Raw genomic sequence first — 15,720 nt, 5'->3', positions numbered from 1 at the left:
GAGGGGCGGAATTTTTATCCGTAGGACTGGAGTGGAAGAATCATGGTGATTCGATAACAGGGAAATTCACAAGCAGAAGTGAAAAACCTTACTTGCCATGATTGAGTTAGAGGGACTTTTGGAGTACGAACAACATTCTATATAATTTAGAGGAGTCTCCATATATGAAGAACAAAATGAGAATTTGAAGAACGAGTTTGGAGATTTGAAGTATGGTTGATGCTCTAACAAAAGAAATACTTAGGTTAGCATTGAGCTCTAGTTTTACTGCCAAAGCAAATGAGAGTATGAGACCAAAGGCCAACTAATACGAACCAAATCGAGTGAAATTTATGAAGGGATATTCTACAGCTGCAATTCTGGAAAACCTAACACTCCAACTAATAAGCCAAAACCTTTTATTCTTTTATATAATCTGTACTACAATCATTGTTCCATTATTAATTAGCAGCTTGCCAAGAAGCCTTTTTTCTGAATTTCAAAATCACAAATCAAACGTTGTATAAAGCCTTTATACCCTGTATGTCATCTCCATGCAAACCTTTGGCCACCCCTTGATCAATGCTCGCGTACATGATAGCATCCGGAACCGAGCTGTGCCCTAGCCCGAGAAGGTGTCCGATTTCATGCAATGCCACCGTCTCCAACTCGAACGCACCTGGCGTGGGACCCACAGTCCATGTCTCGTCCGCATCGTAGTGAAACCTCCCGTCGGTTGGGGCCCACGCATGAGCCAGGATCCCCAATGGACCATCGAATGGGTGACCATCCCCGTGATCGCGACTGTGGAACCCGATTTTAAGATTTGCACTTCCAAAGTCCTGGCTCTGGGAGAATGTAAATTGTGTTGCGGAAGCCCATTTGTCAAATGCTCTGGCCACGGCGTTTCTTGCATCCTGTTTGGTTTCGGGTAGAAACCCGTACGTGAGGTGGGTCTGAGAAGCAGGCCATTTCGGGTTACCCTCAAAGAAAGCGTAATGGGACACTGTGTGGAGAGCGTTATGGCCATGATTCGGCCTTTTTTTTCCCGCTCGCATCCAATTGGTGCCATTGACGATATCAGCGACTCCACATCGAGGGCTAGACATTTTAGACACTGTTTGGGCGTCTAGAGTTCCGGTGGCCTTCAAATGGTAATTCAGCTGGTATGTTTTGACAGCAGCCTCCAACAAGTCATCAAAATCGTCATCGTTGGCATGGCTTTGATCTTGGGAGTGGTTATAGTTCAAATAACCGAGTTTCTCAAGATACTTCTTGAGCTGTTGGAGGCCTTCTACTGTTTCACCCTTATGGCAACCTTCCAAATGCTTGATGAAGTCAAAGGATGATGGTTTTTTAGCATTGGGTTTTGATGGGATTGCATGAGAGGAGAGTGGAAAGGCCAAGGTGAAGAAGAAAATGCATAAGCAGAGCTGGAAAATTCTAGCTGCCATGATTGAGCTAGAGGGAATTTCTATGCTTGAACCTGAAGCAAATGCAAGCATCTGATGGATTGTGCATTTGCTTCTTATGACTTAGGCCTATTGTTACCAAAATTCTTGTTTTCTTTCCAATCGACGGAGAATCGATGGGAAATTGTATTCGAGGTTTGCTGGAATGTGGGTGTGAAAAGTGGAGTTTGGTTCCTTGCCGTATTTCAGGACTTCTTTGGAAACAAACAATGAAGTGGATGAAGTATGGAAGAAGATTAACAAATTGGACTTTATTAACCCTCAAAGTAGAAGAACATCCAATCGAGATGATTGAGTGAACAATTACAAGTTAATTCTACTCCCAGAAAAGAAAAGATAAAGGCCTGATTGGCGTTGTTTGTGTGTCCCTGAAACTGCTACTAACTTGTGTAACGCCCCAAGCAGACCACTAGCCCAGTACCCTGATTTTGATCCACAGGCCACACCACATGACCCAAAAGCTTAAGCACAAGGTACTAGTAGTAGCCCACAAGGTTTGTTATATGTCCAAGATCATCCATGTAGACTTCCGATGTGGGACGGGGTGTTACAATCTCCCCAACTTCATAGCCTCGCGCCCTCGCGAGGGGTTGAGCACTATAATCACCAATACAAATCAAACCAACAACTAAATCAAACCAAACTCCAAGGCCCACATGGTCGTGACCACTAGCCCAGTACCCTGATTTTGATCCACAGGCCACACCACATGACCCAAAAGCTTAAGCACAAGGTACTAGTAGTAGCCCACAAGGCTTGTTATATGCCCAAAATCATCTATGTAGACTTCCGATGTGGGACGAGGTGTTACAACTTGTCTTTAAATAGGCCTCCTTACATTTGAATTCAAATCTTCCCTCCAAAGTGGCAGTTGAACATTCCCCCGAATTTTGATTAAGAACTTTCTCTAACTGCCGATCATGCCCACGTTGAGAAAGTTGCCTTGTTAATTGCGGTTACCATCTTCTTCAATCGTGGGATCATGGGATCTAATTCCTCTTTGACAGCTGTCACCTGATCGACGGATCACAGGGCCCTCGGAATACGCCACGCGTAGGCCAATCGACGGACATGACTTTTTGTAGTTTCACTATCGATTCTAAATTATTAAGGTAAGTCCATTCTATTCTCCTACTTGCCCATATTTACCCTTGCCACGTGTCGCCAGATCGACGGGTAAAAATGGAAATCTTAATTGTGGTACAAACACCTATTTATAGACTTGTTTGATGCAAATTGTGTTGACCGATGGATTATACCATGTGGCTTTTGCCAAGTGGTAGTCCCTGCAAATAAAAGATCGACACCTCACAATATGGGTCACTTCTATTCTTCTAACTACCCAGCAAAAGTGAATTGTAATATCCCTACTGCATGATTTGTCGCTTTGTAAATGGTACGTAAATGGTCGGAAGTAACATGTAAGCAAGGCCATGAAATACTCCAGAAATGCTGAATAATTACTCGGCTTTTTCGTGGTGCTATTCCAACTTCGACTGATAATTCCCAAGAGAATGTGGCTTTAAGTTTGACATGGTCTCGAGACCATATAAAAGTATGACAGTACGTAACAGGGAATTAAGGAAAAGAAAATACAATTATTAGCCAATGATCTCACAAGGATGTGGTCTCTTTTTCGAAGATCTTTTCTCTCCGAACATTTTATTTGCAGGTGCGTGAAAGCACTAGGGGTGTTAGTACATCTCAATTGGGCTCGTAACAAGTTCTTTATCATGTTCTGAAGGCCGATCGAAGCGTTCATTTCACACAAACTTTTTATTTTTTTTATAACAATATGTCCGGGCCAGCACGCATCTTGACTAATTCCGGAGTCCTGAAGAAGGTAACAACCGCGCACAAATGATTGACTCCAAGTCAATCCAAGGGGTCTGGTCAAGTGAGCACTACAAGAAATCAAATGTGTGTTGTATCCTCCCTGAGGTCTTCAAATCCAACAGAGGTCAAACATTCCGAATCTTGGGGCCACTAGAGAGTTTTTCTAATATTAGTCGAGGTGCTCACAAGCTGGCCTGGACATCCGGTTTTTAATTAATAAAAAAAATGATTGACTCCACCAAGTCAGTGTTTTCTGCATGCCTTGGGCGACGGGGCAATAATAGTATATAGCAAAGACTCAAAGAATAATATATATAGCAAAGACTCAAAGACCTAAACAATTCCCACTAGAAAGCTGCCTGAGAAGTTGCTTTCAGTGGTCGTCTTCTAATTCTTTCGGACACGATTCCCTGCATAGACCTCCAGAGCCACGGGAAGAAGAAATTAAAGCAGACAGCCAAAACGCCTAGTTCTAGAAAAGGGTCTGGACTTTTTCCGCGTAAATGGTGGACCAGATAGTCAAGTCATCGCGTGTGGAGTCTACCTTGGTCGTGCTAAGGCGATCTAAATCGTTCATCGTGTAGGTTTAACTGCAACGACACATTATGCACCAGTATTCATCAACTGAATAAATAAGATTGATTCGAAAAAAGTAGCCCTTTCATTTTAATCACATATATCTTTAGCAAATTCAAAGGGGCCGGAGTACGTATGATTTGGAAATAGATCGTCTGTGTTTTCAAAGAATAGTGGTCGAAAAAATAGTGGTAGAGCGCGCCCTTAATAATTGCATCAAAAAGTATGATTGAATTACTAGTATTCACATATTATTATTATGTCGGATTATTGCTCAAGAATGATGTATAAATTGGGAAAATTTTTATTTACGGAGTTTTTGTAAATAAATTTTACAGAGGTTAATCTGAGCTGTCCAAAAGTATTTTGGACGATTTAGATTGAAGACAAACTATTAACGGTAAAAAATATTTATTACCGGTCAAAGATTAAAAACATATCTCAATTGTTGATTGCCGAAACGAATGGCTGAAATCGCGTGTTTTCCGTGAACAAGCTATTCACGGCTGCTCCGTGAATAAGACAATCTCGTGTAAATTAGGCTCACCAAATGAGCTACTTAGATTGTTAAAATATGACCGAGATGGGTCTCAGATGTCATGGCTGGACTTCCGATCCAATTAAGTATTGACGAGGATCCAAAAGCTGTTGATCAAAGAGAGTTAAGTGCAGGGATTTTGAAGACTATTAATTAGACTTGAGAATGTTAGGACCAAAAAAATTTGTTAAGATTAAGGGGAAAAAAGTAGGTACAAGTAATGTGAATACATGATTACCTACCAAGTTAACTCAATGGGTTGGCCTCATGGTCTTTGCCTAAATATAAAACTCAATGAGTTGGCCTCATGGTCTTTGCCTAGTATATATTTAGGTATTAGCTAAAGTCTTATGTTTGATTTTCCATGCCGTTATTCATGGGGCCACCCACCTCACGTCACGCATATGCGTGCGAGGGTGACTGTGAGAGGGACTTTAGGGATTAGTTCGAGTTGCACGCAAGCTGGCCAAAAACACCTAGCATTACCAAAAAAATTAAATTACCTCAAAGTCCTAGTTGTGTAATTTATTTTGATTGAGTTATACGCAAACTGGCCTAAAACACTCAGCTTGCTAAAAGTTTAGCAAGCCCAAACACCCCTAACCGCCAAACACAAAAAAGAAGAAGAAGAAGAATACCATGCAAATTTCTCAAAAACTGAAAATTTGTCAGGTTAACTTATTAGTTGGAGCATTATTTAGTTCAATATATATCTATAAATATTCGTTAGCATTTACTTTATGAGATATACTTATTCACGGAGCCTCTTTACAGTGTTGAATGATCTTAGCCATCTGTTTCGGCATTAGACGGCCCATCATAAAAACAATCTATTAACGGTAATAGACCGTAAACTTTATTTACGGAACCTCCGTCATAAAGATTTTCTCGTACTTTATTTTAAGTCTTTCTTTTTTGGAACAGTTGGAAGAAAATTTTGATGTCTAGACCAAGATAATTAGATTTCACTCACAAGCTAGGTCCTGGCACAAAAGTTCAGGCTCCGCCCCCATAGATACAGTCCAACGAATAATAAAGCGACTGACCCTGGCTTTAATCTTCTAGACGAACGAAATTGATTGACTCAAGAGTCGTGATTGAGGTGACCAATTTTAGAGGTTGGCTGGGGTTGATTGGTACGGTCAACAAGGAAAAACTCAAAAAAGGTTGATTGGTCTAAGTTCAGACTCTCTAAAAAGTCTGAAAGGTTGATTGGTACAAGGTCATTAGTCGTGCCTAGCTTAGAGGACGGGGTACGAATAGAATGAGTAACCCAAAGATCGAAACCAGAATGAAACGGGCACTGTCCTGAGCCCTGAAACATGATTTGAATTATTCACTTTGTTGGCCTCAAATTAACGCCTAGAACAGACTTTTATAAATCATGTTCATTAGACTTTGATAATCTAGTCATCAAAGCCACCAAGCCCACAAAGTCTTTTTACTCCATTATCAAGTCACCTTAAATTGTGGGAGTCATCTTGGGTATTTATTGCTGCATCGAGTGTTCTCTGTGTTAGGTGCCGTTTCGTTTTTTTTTTTAATTCTTCTTTTTAAAAAAGAAGGTAATTTAAGCTCAAATATGGAGTAATGAAAATGAAAAATAAATTTTTTTTTTGCACCGTTTAAAAAATCTCAATAAGATCTATCAAACAAGATCTATATTGGTAGGAAAATTATTTGTGTAAACACATGATTTTTGAGCTTGAAATTACCTTCATTTTCTAAAAGTTTATTTTTCTAGAAACCGGAACGGGGCCTTAGCCTATTCACAGCGCCCCGAGAGTCAGTCCATAGATAGATCGTCAGTCATCGGCTTTATACCTCTCTCTTTTTTAATCTGCAAAGCCATATATTATTTTACTAGATAAATAGGTATATCGAGAAAGGAGCAAAGCAAAATACGAGCAACATGACAGGACATGGAGTTTGTACGATGCATCAATCCGCCCCTTGCAATTTGCATGCTTAAGAACCATTTCGTTGTGGAATAATGATACTAAAGAGTCCATCATATCATTTGGACCCAATATATATTGAATACACTCCGACCCAATTTTCTATAAGGCCCATTCTCAAAATGAAAATGAATTAATAAAATCATGAAATTGAGAACAACATAATTTGTTGTGGTGGTCCCGGCCACGAGACCAAAGCAAGTCATAGGGGAGGCAACTCCTTAGAGCATCTCCAATCCATCCAAAATAGAGGATGGATGTAACACATTGAGGGGAGATTTTGTAATTTATTCCATTTTTTCTTCACTTTTTGTACTTTTTGGGAGAATCTTTGAGGGACCCATAGTCCTTTTTAGAGTTTTGGAGGAATTTTGTACTCTAAATTTACTTTTGATCCTCTATTTTTAGAGGACCAAATTTACTTTTAGAGGACCAAACTCTAAAAAGGACGGTGGGTCCCTCAAAAATTCTCCCAAAAATTACAAAAAGTGAAGAAAAAAGAGAATAAATTATAAAATCTCCCCTCAATGTGTCACATCCATCCTCTATTTTGGAGAAATAGAGGTGGATTGGAGATGCTCTTAGAAGAACAACTCTCATCCCCTCTTTAAAAAAAAAAAAAAACCCTTCGTACCACTGATATATTTTCTTCATAGAAGTCTATAAATAGGCCTAAGACATGGGATTCAAATTCACAAATCCACCAAGTACCCAACTAGCTACTAGCTTCCCTCTACCAAAAGAAATGGAAACAAAAGTATTTCAGCTTTTCTTATGCATTTTCCTCGTCTCATTACCCCTTCCTCTCCCCTCTCATGCAAGGCCATCAAAACCCAGGGCCGAAAACCCAACATCCTTCGACTTCATTAAGCATTTGGAAGGATGCCACAAAGGCGAGACAGTAAAAGGCCTCCAACAACTCAAGAAATATCTTGAGGCATTTGGTTATTTGAACTACTCCCCTAACCAAGCCCATGCAAACGACGATGATTTCGACGATTCCTTGGAGGCTGCCGTCAAAACATACCAGCTCAATTACCATCTAAAGACAACTGGAGCTTTAGATGCCCAAACTGTGTCCCAAATGATGACCCCTCGATGTGGGGTCCCTGACATCATTAACGGCACCAACTGGATGCGAGGAGGCAAAAAAGAGGCCAATCACACCCACAGCAATATCCACACTGTCTCTCATTTCACTTTCTTTCCCGGTAACTTGAAATGGCCTCCAACTCGGTACCAGCTCACTTACGCATTTGCTCCTGGAACCAGCTCGAATGCCATATCCGCCGTGGCCAGAGCATTCAACACATGGGCTTCCCAAACACAATTTAGATTCTCTCAGAGTCAAAACTTTGCGAGTGCAGATCTTAAAATCGGGTTCTACCGTGGCAACCATGGGGATGGGGCACCGTTCGCTGGGCGAAATGGTGCCCTGGCCCATGCTTTCGCCCCAACCGATGGAAAGTTTCACTACAACGCAGACCATTCATTTTCCGTGAACCCGGTTGCGGGTTCGTATCATCTGGAGACTGTGGCCTTGCATGAAATCGGGCACCTTCTTGGACTTGGACATAGCAATGTCCAAGCTGCTATCATGTGGCCTTCCATTCCTCCAGCAACAACCAAAGGTTTGAATGCCGATGATATACAAGGAATTAGGACTTTATACGCGTGAAATTAAGAATACTTTGGCCAACAATACAGTGATCTATGACGTACACCATGTATATGCATGGAAGTATTCAATTAGAGTCATCCCCAAAATAAAGGTAAGAAGATGGGGTATTTCTTGTTTGTGTTTTCCTTTCCCCCCCCTATATTGTGTAACCATTGTGTGTTCAAGTTAAGATGTATCAGTGTTTGTCAAAGAGTATTACAGAGTCCTTATCTTATCGATCTTCTTCTTCTTTTTATTATAGAGTGTCCAGTTTAACTTGCACATCGACTAATTTCAAAAAGCATTACAAAGTTTACTCTATTGGATCCAACAATAGTGACCCAATGGAAAATTCAATTTCCTATCCAAAATTGATTAAGCCAAAAAAAAAATTTGATTAAGACAATCTCGTATTAATTAGGGTCACCAAATGAGCTACTCAGATTGTTAAAATATGACCGATATGGGTTTCAGATGTCATGGCTGGACTTCCGATCCAATTAAGTATTGACAATCTCATCAGGATGGCTACTCTACCTTGAAAACTATAGTAACAAGCAAAATCCAAATTGATCATTGGCATGGAAAGTGGCGGAGCCAGAATTTTAACAGGAATAGAGGAGGGAAGGGTCTTAATAGACATGTATTTTTTACCGGAACGTATAGTTACCAAGGCCTACCAATAATTTTTCTAAAGGCAAGCTTTTACGGCCTTGGGATGTACTGCCTACTTTCTAGACGACGTATCAATACTTTAGACATTGTCCCTCCAAAAAAGGCTTTAAGCAGTGTCCTGCTGTCCTTGGTAAATTGCTATTCCCCCCTCCCCTGACACCCCACCTCCCGACCCCACAGCACTTTTCCACACTTTTCCAGGATTATCCCCCGGCTCCCCCCCTAAAACGGCAACGTTTTAGTTAAAAAAAAAAAAAAATCAAAACCATCTATTTGCAATTCTATGGAGCAGAAACGTAATTATGAGAGCTTTACAGATAAAATTTGATTATGTCTCTTTAGAATAATATGATCAGAATAAAAATATCTACACATCCATTCAAACAAATTAAAAATTGAAGCACTTAATTTTTTAACCATATTTTTTAATATATAAACGGTCTCAAAAAATTAAGTGCTCAAATTTTCACTCCGTTTAAGTCGGTGCAAAGATCTTGTTATTTTGATTATATTGACAAGATCTTTGCACCGATCCAAATGGAGTGAAAATTTGAGCATTTAATTTTTTAGACCGTTTATATATTAAAAAATATAGTTAAAAAATTAAGTGCTTCAATTTTTAATCCATTTAAACGGGTGTGAAGATCTTATTATTTTGATCATCTTATTCTAAAGAGACATAATCAAATTTTGTCTATAGGGCTCTCAAAATCACGTTTCTGCTCCATAGGATTGCAAATGGATGGTTTTGAATTTTTTTTTTTAACTAAAACGTTGCCGTTTTACAATTGCCGTTTCAGAGCAAAAATCTTTTTATTATTATTTTATTTTGAATGGTCATAATAAATTTAATGAATTTTTTGGTTTAAGGTCTTTCAACAAACACCTTAAGACTCATTATTTAGTTTCAAGACTCTCTTAAGGTGTCTATTGAAAGGCCTTGGAATCAAAAATTTATTATGACCATTTAAGATGAAATGATCAGAAAAATAACATCTTTGAACCGATTCAAACGGATTGAAAATTGAAACACTTATTTTTTTACACCGTTTATATATTAAAAAAATAAGTGTTATAAAATTTATTACAACCATTTAGGATGAAATGTTTAGAAAAATAATATCTTTGCACCAGTTCAAACGGATTGAAAATTGAAATACTTTTTTTTAACTATATTTTTTAATATATATATATAGGAAAAAAAGGGAAAAAATAGTCAGATTAACTTTTTAACTATATTTTTTTAATATATAAACGGTTTAAAAAAATAAGTGTTTTAATTTTCAATCCGTTTGAATCAGTGTAAAGATGTTATTTTTCTAATCACTTCATCCTAAATGGTTCTAATAAATTTTTGGCTTTACAACTTTTCAATGGGCACCCTAAGAGCTCTAAACTAAATAAGGAGTCTTAGGGTGCTCGTTGAACTGGTGGTTAATGTTGTACTTATATATATTTGTTTTTTTTATATAGATTTTTGAAAGCATAGAAATATGTTAGCTTGGGCACAGAGCGTTGGTCTTAAATATGGTATTGTGGTGGTTAATTGAAAATAGAATTTTAGATATAAAAAAAAAGGAGGAAAAATGGGAAAGGAAGCAAATAAAGAAAAAATTGAAAATTAGAAAGAAAAAAAAAGAAAAGAAGAAAAAGAAGGAGCTGGGGGAAGAGGGTAAAACGGGAAGGAAGGGGTGGGGTCGGGAGGGAGGCTGTGTCAGAAGGGGGGGCGTAAATCTCTTTGCGCGCCCCCGACACCACCCCGCCCGACCCCACCCCCAGACCAAAATACCCCCGGCAATAATTAAACCCACTCAACCCACGACATTTTTTTATTTTTTATTTATTTACATCATAACTTTTATATCTTGTTTCATTTTTATTTATTTAATATTATTTAAGTGTTTCAATTTTCAATCCGGTTGAATCGATGTAAAGATCTTGTTTTTTTTATCATTTTGTCTTCAATGATCATAATGAATTTTTGGCTCGAAGGCCTTTCAACAAGTACCCTAAGACTTATTATTTAGTTTCAGGTCTCTCTTAGGGTGCTCATTGAAAGGCTTTAGAGCCAAAAATTCATTACGACCATTTATGATGAAATGATAAGAAAAATAAGATCTTCGCACCGGTTCAAACGAATTAAAAATCGGAACACTTATTTTTTTACTCTTTATATGTATTTTTAAATTATTTAATATTATACCCACAATTAATTCAACCACGGCATTTTCTTATTTCTTATTTATTTACTTAATAACTTTTATATCTTGTTTCATTTTTATTTATTTAATATTATTTAAGTATTCCAATTTTCAATCCATTTGAATCGATGTAAAGATCTTGTTTTTTTTATCATTTTGTCTTCAATGATTATAATGAATTTTTGGCTCGAAGGCCTTTCAACAAGTACCCTAAGACTTATTATTTAGTTTCAGGCCTCTCTTAGGGTGCTCATTGAAAGGCTTTAGAGCCAAAAATTCATTACGACCATTTATGATGAAATGATAAGAAAAATAAGATCTTCGCACCGGTTCAAACGAATTAAAAATCGGAACACTTATTTTTTTACTCTTTATATGTATTTTTAAATTATTTAATATTATACCCACAATTAATTCAACCACGGCATTTTCTTATTTCTTATTTATTTACTTAATAACTTTTATATCTTGTTTCATTTTTATTTATTTAATATTATTTAAGTGTTCCAATTTTCAATCCGGTTGAATCGATGCAAAGATCTTGTTTTTTTTATCATTTTGACTTCAATGATCATAATAAATTTTTGGCTCGAAGGCCTTTCAACAAGTACTCTAAGACTTATTATTTAGTTTCAGGCCTCTCTTAGGGTGCTCATTGAAAGGCTTTAGAGCCAAAAATTCATTACAACCATTTAGGATGAAATGATAAGAAAAATAAGATCTTCGCACCGGTTCAAACGAATTAAAAATCGGAACACTTATTTTTTTACGCTTTATATGTATTTTTAAATTATGTAATATTATATACATGAGTAAATTTCTTTATGTTATTGAAATTTTACTCTTATTTTCATGTATTTTCACTCTTCCATGAAATTAGTACAAGTTATGTTTGGTTTGATTAATTAACATTAGTACAAGTTATGTTAGTATAAGTTATATTTTAATTATTCATTTATTAATTAAAATTATAGTAAGAAGTCTTTTAAAAGTAAAATAAAAAACTAGTAAAAGTAAAACAAAAAAAAAGCTAATAAAAGTTTTAAAAAAAAAGTAATTAAAGTTTTTTATAAGTAAACAAAAAAAAATTAGGCAAAATTACAAAAAATTAAAACAGTAATTAAAGTCTTTTAATAGTATAAAAAAAATTAGTAAAAGTAAAAAAAAATAATACAGTAATTATTTACTTTTAAAAAAAAAACAAAAAAAAAACTAGTTAAAGTGAAAAAAAAAAAAAAACCGAAAAAGAAGGGGAAGGGTGGAAAGACAGTGAGGCCGGGGGGAGGGAGGGTGTCAGGGGGTGCAAGAAGAGGGTCTCGGGGGGGGGGCGGGGCGGCGGAATAGCAGCTCTCCTGTCCTTGTTGCCGACTTTACAGAAGACTCATTTTTTCCTCCAAGTCTTCTTCAATCGTTCATATTGAACCCCCAGTCTAGCAAATAAAACTCATATGCAGTTTTAATGTAAAGTTTCATTTTTCAGCACCGAGATATATAAAATTGTCTACGCCAATTTACGTGCACCTCAACTAATTGAAAATTTCAAACCGGCCCCGCTTTTTGAGTTTTGTCATATACTGGCCCTTTATTGTATTTCCCTTCCACATAGGTCTTGACGCACGTGGATAACATATTAAGCACGTGCTTAATGTTGACTCGTGCTGATGTGGACATATTATACTTATCCGTTTTTTTTTTTATAAATTTTATATTTTCAGAACCTACTCGACGAGATCTATTAAATAAGACTCATATTGGATATAAGATTAAACATAGGGAAAAAAAATGTTTTGGGGTGTGAATTTTGTATTTTTAGGGTGTGAATTGTCTATTTAAGGGAGTGTGAATTTGATATATAACATGCGATGGAAATTGTCTGTTAAAGGGATGTGAATTGTTGTATATCTAGAAAGAGTCTTGCCTGTGCCTGAAGGCACGTCCATATGTAATTAGACCGAATTTTTTTTCATCGACAATTAGACGCAAAAATTAATCAACCATCTAGTGGTGTGAGTTTATCAATGCCTCGGTGAGGAATGAGAATGTTGAGTTTTCGATTTACATATCGTTGTTTAGATTAGGTTAATTTGCACTTACACGTACTATTTCCGATTTGAAGATATATACTTACACCCCTATACTTTGAAGTAAAAGAAGGGGAATTTGCACTTAAACCACATGTATTTTTATGTATAAGGGGCATAGGTGCTTAAATTTGAAGTACAATAGGTGCATTTTAAAATCGGAAATAGTACAGGGGATCTAAGTGCGAATTCCCCTTTAGATTAATGAGAATCAAAGTGGAAAAGGAAGGAAGCCCCCTGTTTTTCTTTTGCACCTCCAGTGATAGAGAAAAGTGTGCCTCGGTGGCTAGCACATTGAGAGGGGGAGGGGAATTTACGTCGATTTTGGTATATTAAGCAGTAGAAGAAAACCTGTTCATTTGAGATTTTAAAATGTGAAAAGGATATACGAAAAGTCTTTTAACCCTTGGATCAAACTAAATTTTCGGTAGCAATCACAACCCTTCAATGTGTCACATAGGATAGTTGTGAGTGAGACATTTTATAAAACCGTTGTGTATTATAAGATAGATGGAAATTGTGTATAACATGGGCTGTAAGTTGTCTGTTATAACAGGTGTGAATAGTTGTGTATTTTTTTGGTGTAACTTCCCTATTCTAGGGGGTGTGAATTGTTGTGTAAGGATGTGAATTGTGTATTATAGAGAGTGCGAATAGTTGTAAGGGGTGTGAATCATGTGCAAAGTGGGTTGTGAATTGTGCACAATAGAAGTTTAATGAGTGTTAGTTGTCTGTTACAGGAGGTGCGAATAGTGTAGAACAAGAGTATAAGGTGGTGTGAATTGCTTAGATATTTCAACAAGTCCCATAGCATTTACGATAACTTGTGACTTCTTTTATAATGCTATTGACAACTCATTTGGGATCCCTATGACATTTTTTACCAAGTGTAAGCAAAAGGCAAATTTGAAAGATAGCATATTGATTTCCTAATAGAATGGGCTTGAGCTTTATGATATGTTGATGGGTCATCTTCTGCAATCATACCAAGTACCTCAATTTTGTGACTTCTTTTGTAATGCTATTGACAACTCATTTTTTTTGCTGAAATTTGGGTTAGTGATCTAAAATTTGGGCTTTCAATTTCAACGTGGATTAATTTGTTGGTTATTTTTGGGTCAGTGTTCATTTATTTATGAATTGAGCATTCAATGACATTTAGGTTTGTGTTCATTGATATATATTTGGATTGGGTGTTCAAAGTAACGTTAGCCCAACACTTTTACATGTATCCTAAGCAAAAAGAGGTTTTTTTGGGTGTTCAGTTGATCATTGAAGGCTCCAAGTAGAGCCGCCTCTGGGTGTTGATGTCGGATAAACTTGTTGTGTTGGATGAGCAATTCAGTTATAGTACTTTATAAAATGAGCGATTTGGATCATGAATAAATGATGGATACTAGATAGCATGCATGGCTCCTAGTTTCTCGACTATTACCATAAAAATAAGTAGATTGACATTTTCAACAAACAATCACAATCGATTGACTCCAAGTCATTAATCCCAAAGGGTTGGATCCGTCTGGTCAAGTGAGCATGAAAAATCAAATGTGTGTTTATCCTCTCTGAAGTCCCGTGTTCGAATTCAATAGAGACAAAACATTTCAAATCTTGGAGCCACTAGAGAGTTTGCCTGATCGTTAACTTCTAGATCGTGAAATTAGTCGAGGTGCTCGTAAACTGACTCGAACATTCCACTTAAAAAAAATGATTGACTCCACCAAGTCAGTGTTTTCTGGAGGCCGGGGAGTCTAATGGCTGTTTATGGGTTGTGAGGTTGGACTAGTCTTTGGTGATTAATTAGTCACTGCCTTGGGCGACGGGCCGGGGAATAATATATAGCAAAGACTCAAAGACCTAAAAAATAATTCCCTCTAGAAATTAAGCTGCCTGAGAAGTACTTGCTTTCAGCGGTCGTCTTCTAATTCTTTCGGTCATGATTCCCCACATAGACCTCCACAACAATGGGAAGAAGAAATTAAAGCAGACAGCCAAAACGCCTAGTTCTGGAGGAAAAATGGTCTGGACTTTTTCCACGTAAACGGTGGACCAGATAGTAAAGTCACCGAGTGTGGACTCAACCTTGGTCGTACTTAGGCGATCTAAATCGTTCATCGTGTAGGTTTAATTGCAATGACACATCGTGTACCAGTATTCATCAATTAAATAAATAAGATTGAGTCATAAATTAAAAAGTAGCCCTGCCATTTTGTTCACATTTATCATTAGAAAATTCAATGGGGCCGGAGTACGTATGATTTGGAAATAGATCGTTTGTGTTTTCAAAGAATAGTGGTCGAAGAAATAGTGCTAGAGCGCACCCTCAATAATTGCGTCGAAAAGTATGATTGAATTACGAGTATTCAAATATTATTACATCGGATTATTGCTCAAGAATGATGTATAAATTGGGAAAGTCTTTATTTACGGAGGTTCCGTAAATAAAGTTTACAGAGGCTAATCTCGGCCATCCAAAAGTATTTTGGATGATTCAAATTGAAGACAAACTATTAACGAGAGGAAAAATTTATTACCAGTCAAAGATTAAATACATATCTCAACCGTTGAGTGCCGAAACGAACAGCTGAAATCGCGTGTTTTCCATGAAAAAGCTATTCACGGCAGCTCCGTGAATAAGACAATCTCGTATAAATTAAGCTCACCAAATGAGTTTACTCAGATTGTCAAAATATGACCGAGATGGGTCTCAGATGTCATGGCTGGACTTCCGATCCAATTAAGTATTG

At 37.1% G+C, this 15,720-nt stretch overlaps 2 protein-coding genes across 2 annotated transcripts; one reads left to right on the top strand and one right to left on the bottom strand.

Moving 5' to 3' along the window:
* Positions 1-273: 273 nt before the first annotated feature.
* LOC131298935 (metalloendoproteinase 2-MMP-like) lies at positions 274-1,502 on the bottom strand. The gene has a single exon (XM_058324440.1). It carries the CDS (start codon positions 1,482-1,484, stop codon positions 492-494), a length of 993 nt encoding a protein of 330 aa, XP_058180423.1. The 5' UTR covers positions 1,485-1,502; the 3' UTR covers positions 274-491.
* A 5,531-nt stretch (positions 1,503-7,033) lies between these two features.
* On the top strand, positions 7,034-8,273 carry LOC131298934 (metalloendoproteinase 2-MMP-like). The gene has a single exon (XM_058324439.1). It carries the CDS (start codon positions 7,039-7,041, stop codon positions 8,035-8,037), a length of 999 nt encoding a protein of 332 aa, XP_058180422.1. The 5' UTR covers positions 7,034-7,038; the 3' UTR covers positions 8,038-8,273.
* The last annotated feature ends 7,447 nt before the right edge of the window (positions 8,274-15,720 follow it).

This window comes from Rhododendron vialii, chromosome 8a (genome assembly GCF_030253575.1).
Source record: "Rhododendron vialii isolate Sample 1 chromosome 8a, ASM3025357v1".
NCBI classification, from domain to species: domain Eukaryota; kingdom Viridiplantae; phylum Streptophyta; class Magnoliopsida; order Ericales; family Ericaceae; genus Rhododendron; species Rhododendron vialii.
The sequence above is the reverse complement of the archived record's forward strand: the minus strand, read 5'-3'. Positions and strand labels throughout refer to the sequence as shown.

What these genes read in the sequence shown, in the direction of transcription:
- LOC131298934 (XM_058324439.1), top strand. Translation starts at nt 7,039, where the DNA reads ATGGGATTCAAATTCACAAATCCACCAAGTACCCAACTAGCTACTAGC.
- LOC131298935 (XM_058324440.1), bottom strand. Translation starts at nt 1,484, where the DNA reads ATGCTTGCATTTGCTTCAGGTTCAAGCATAGAAATTCCCTCTAGCTCA.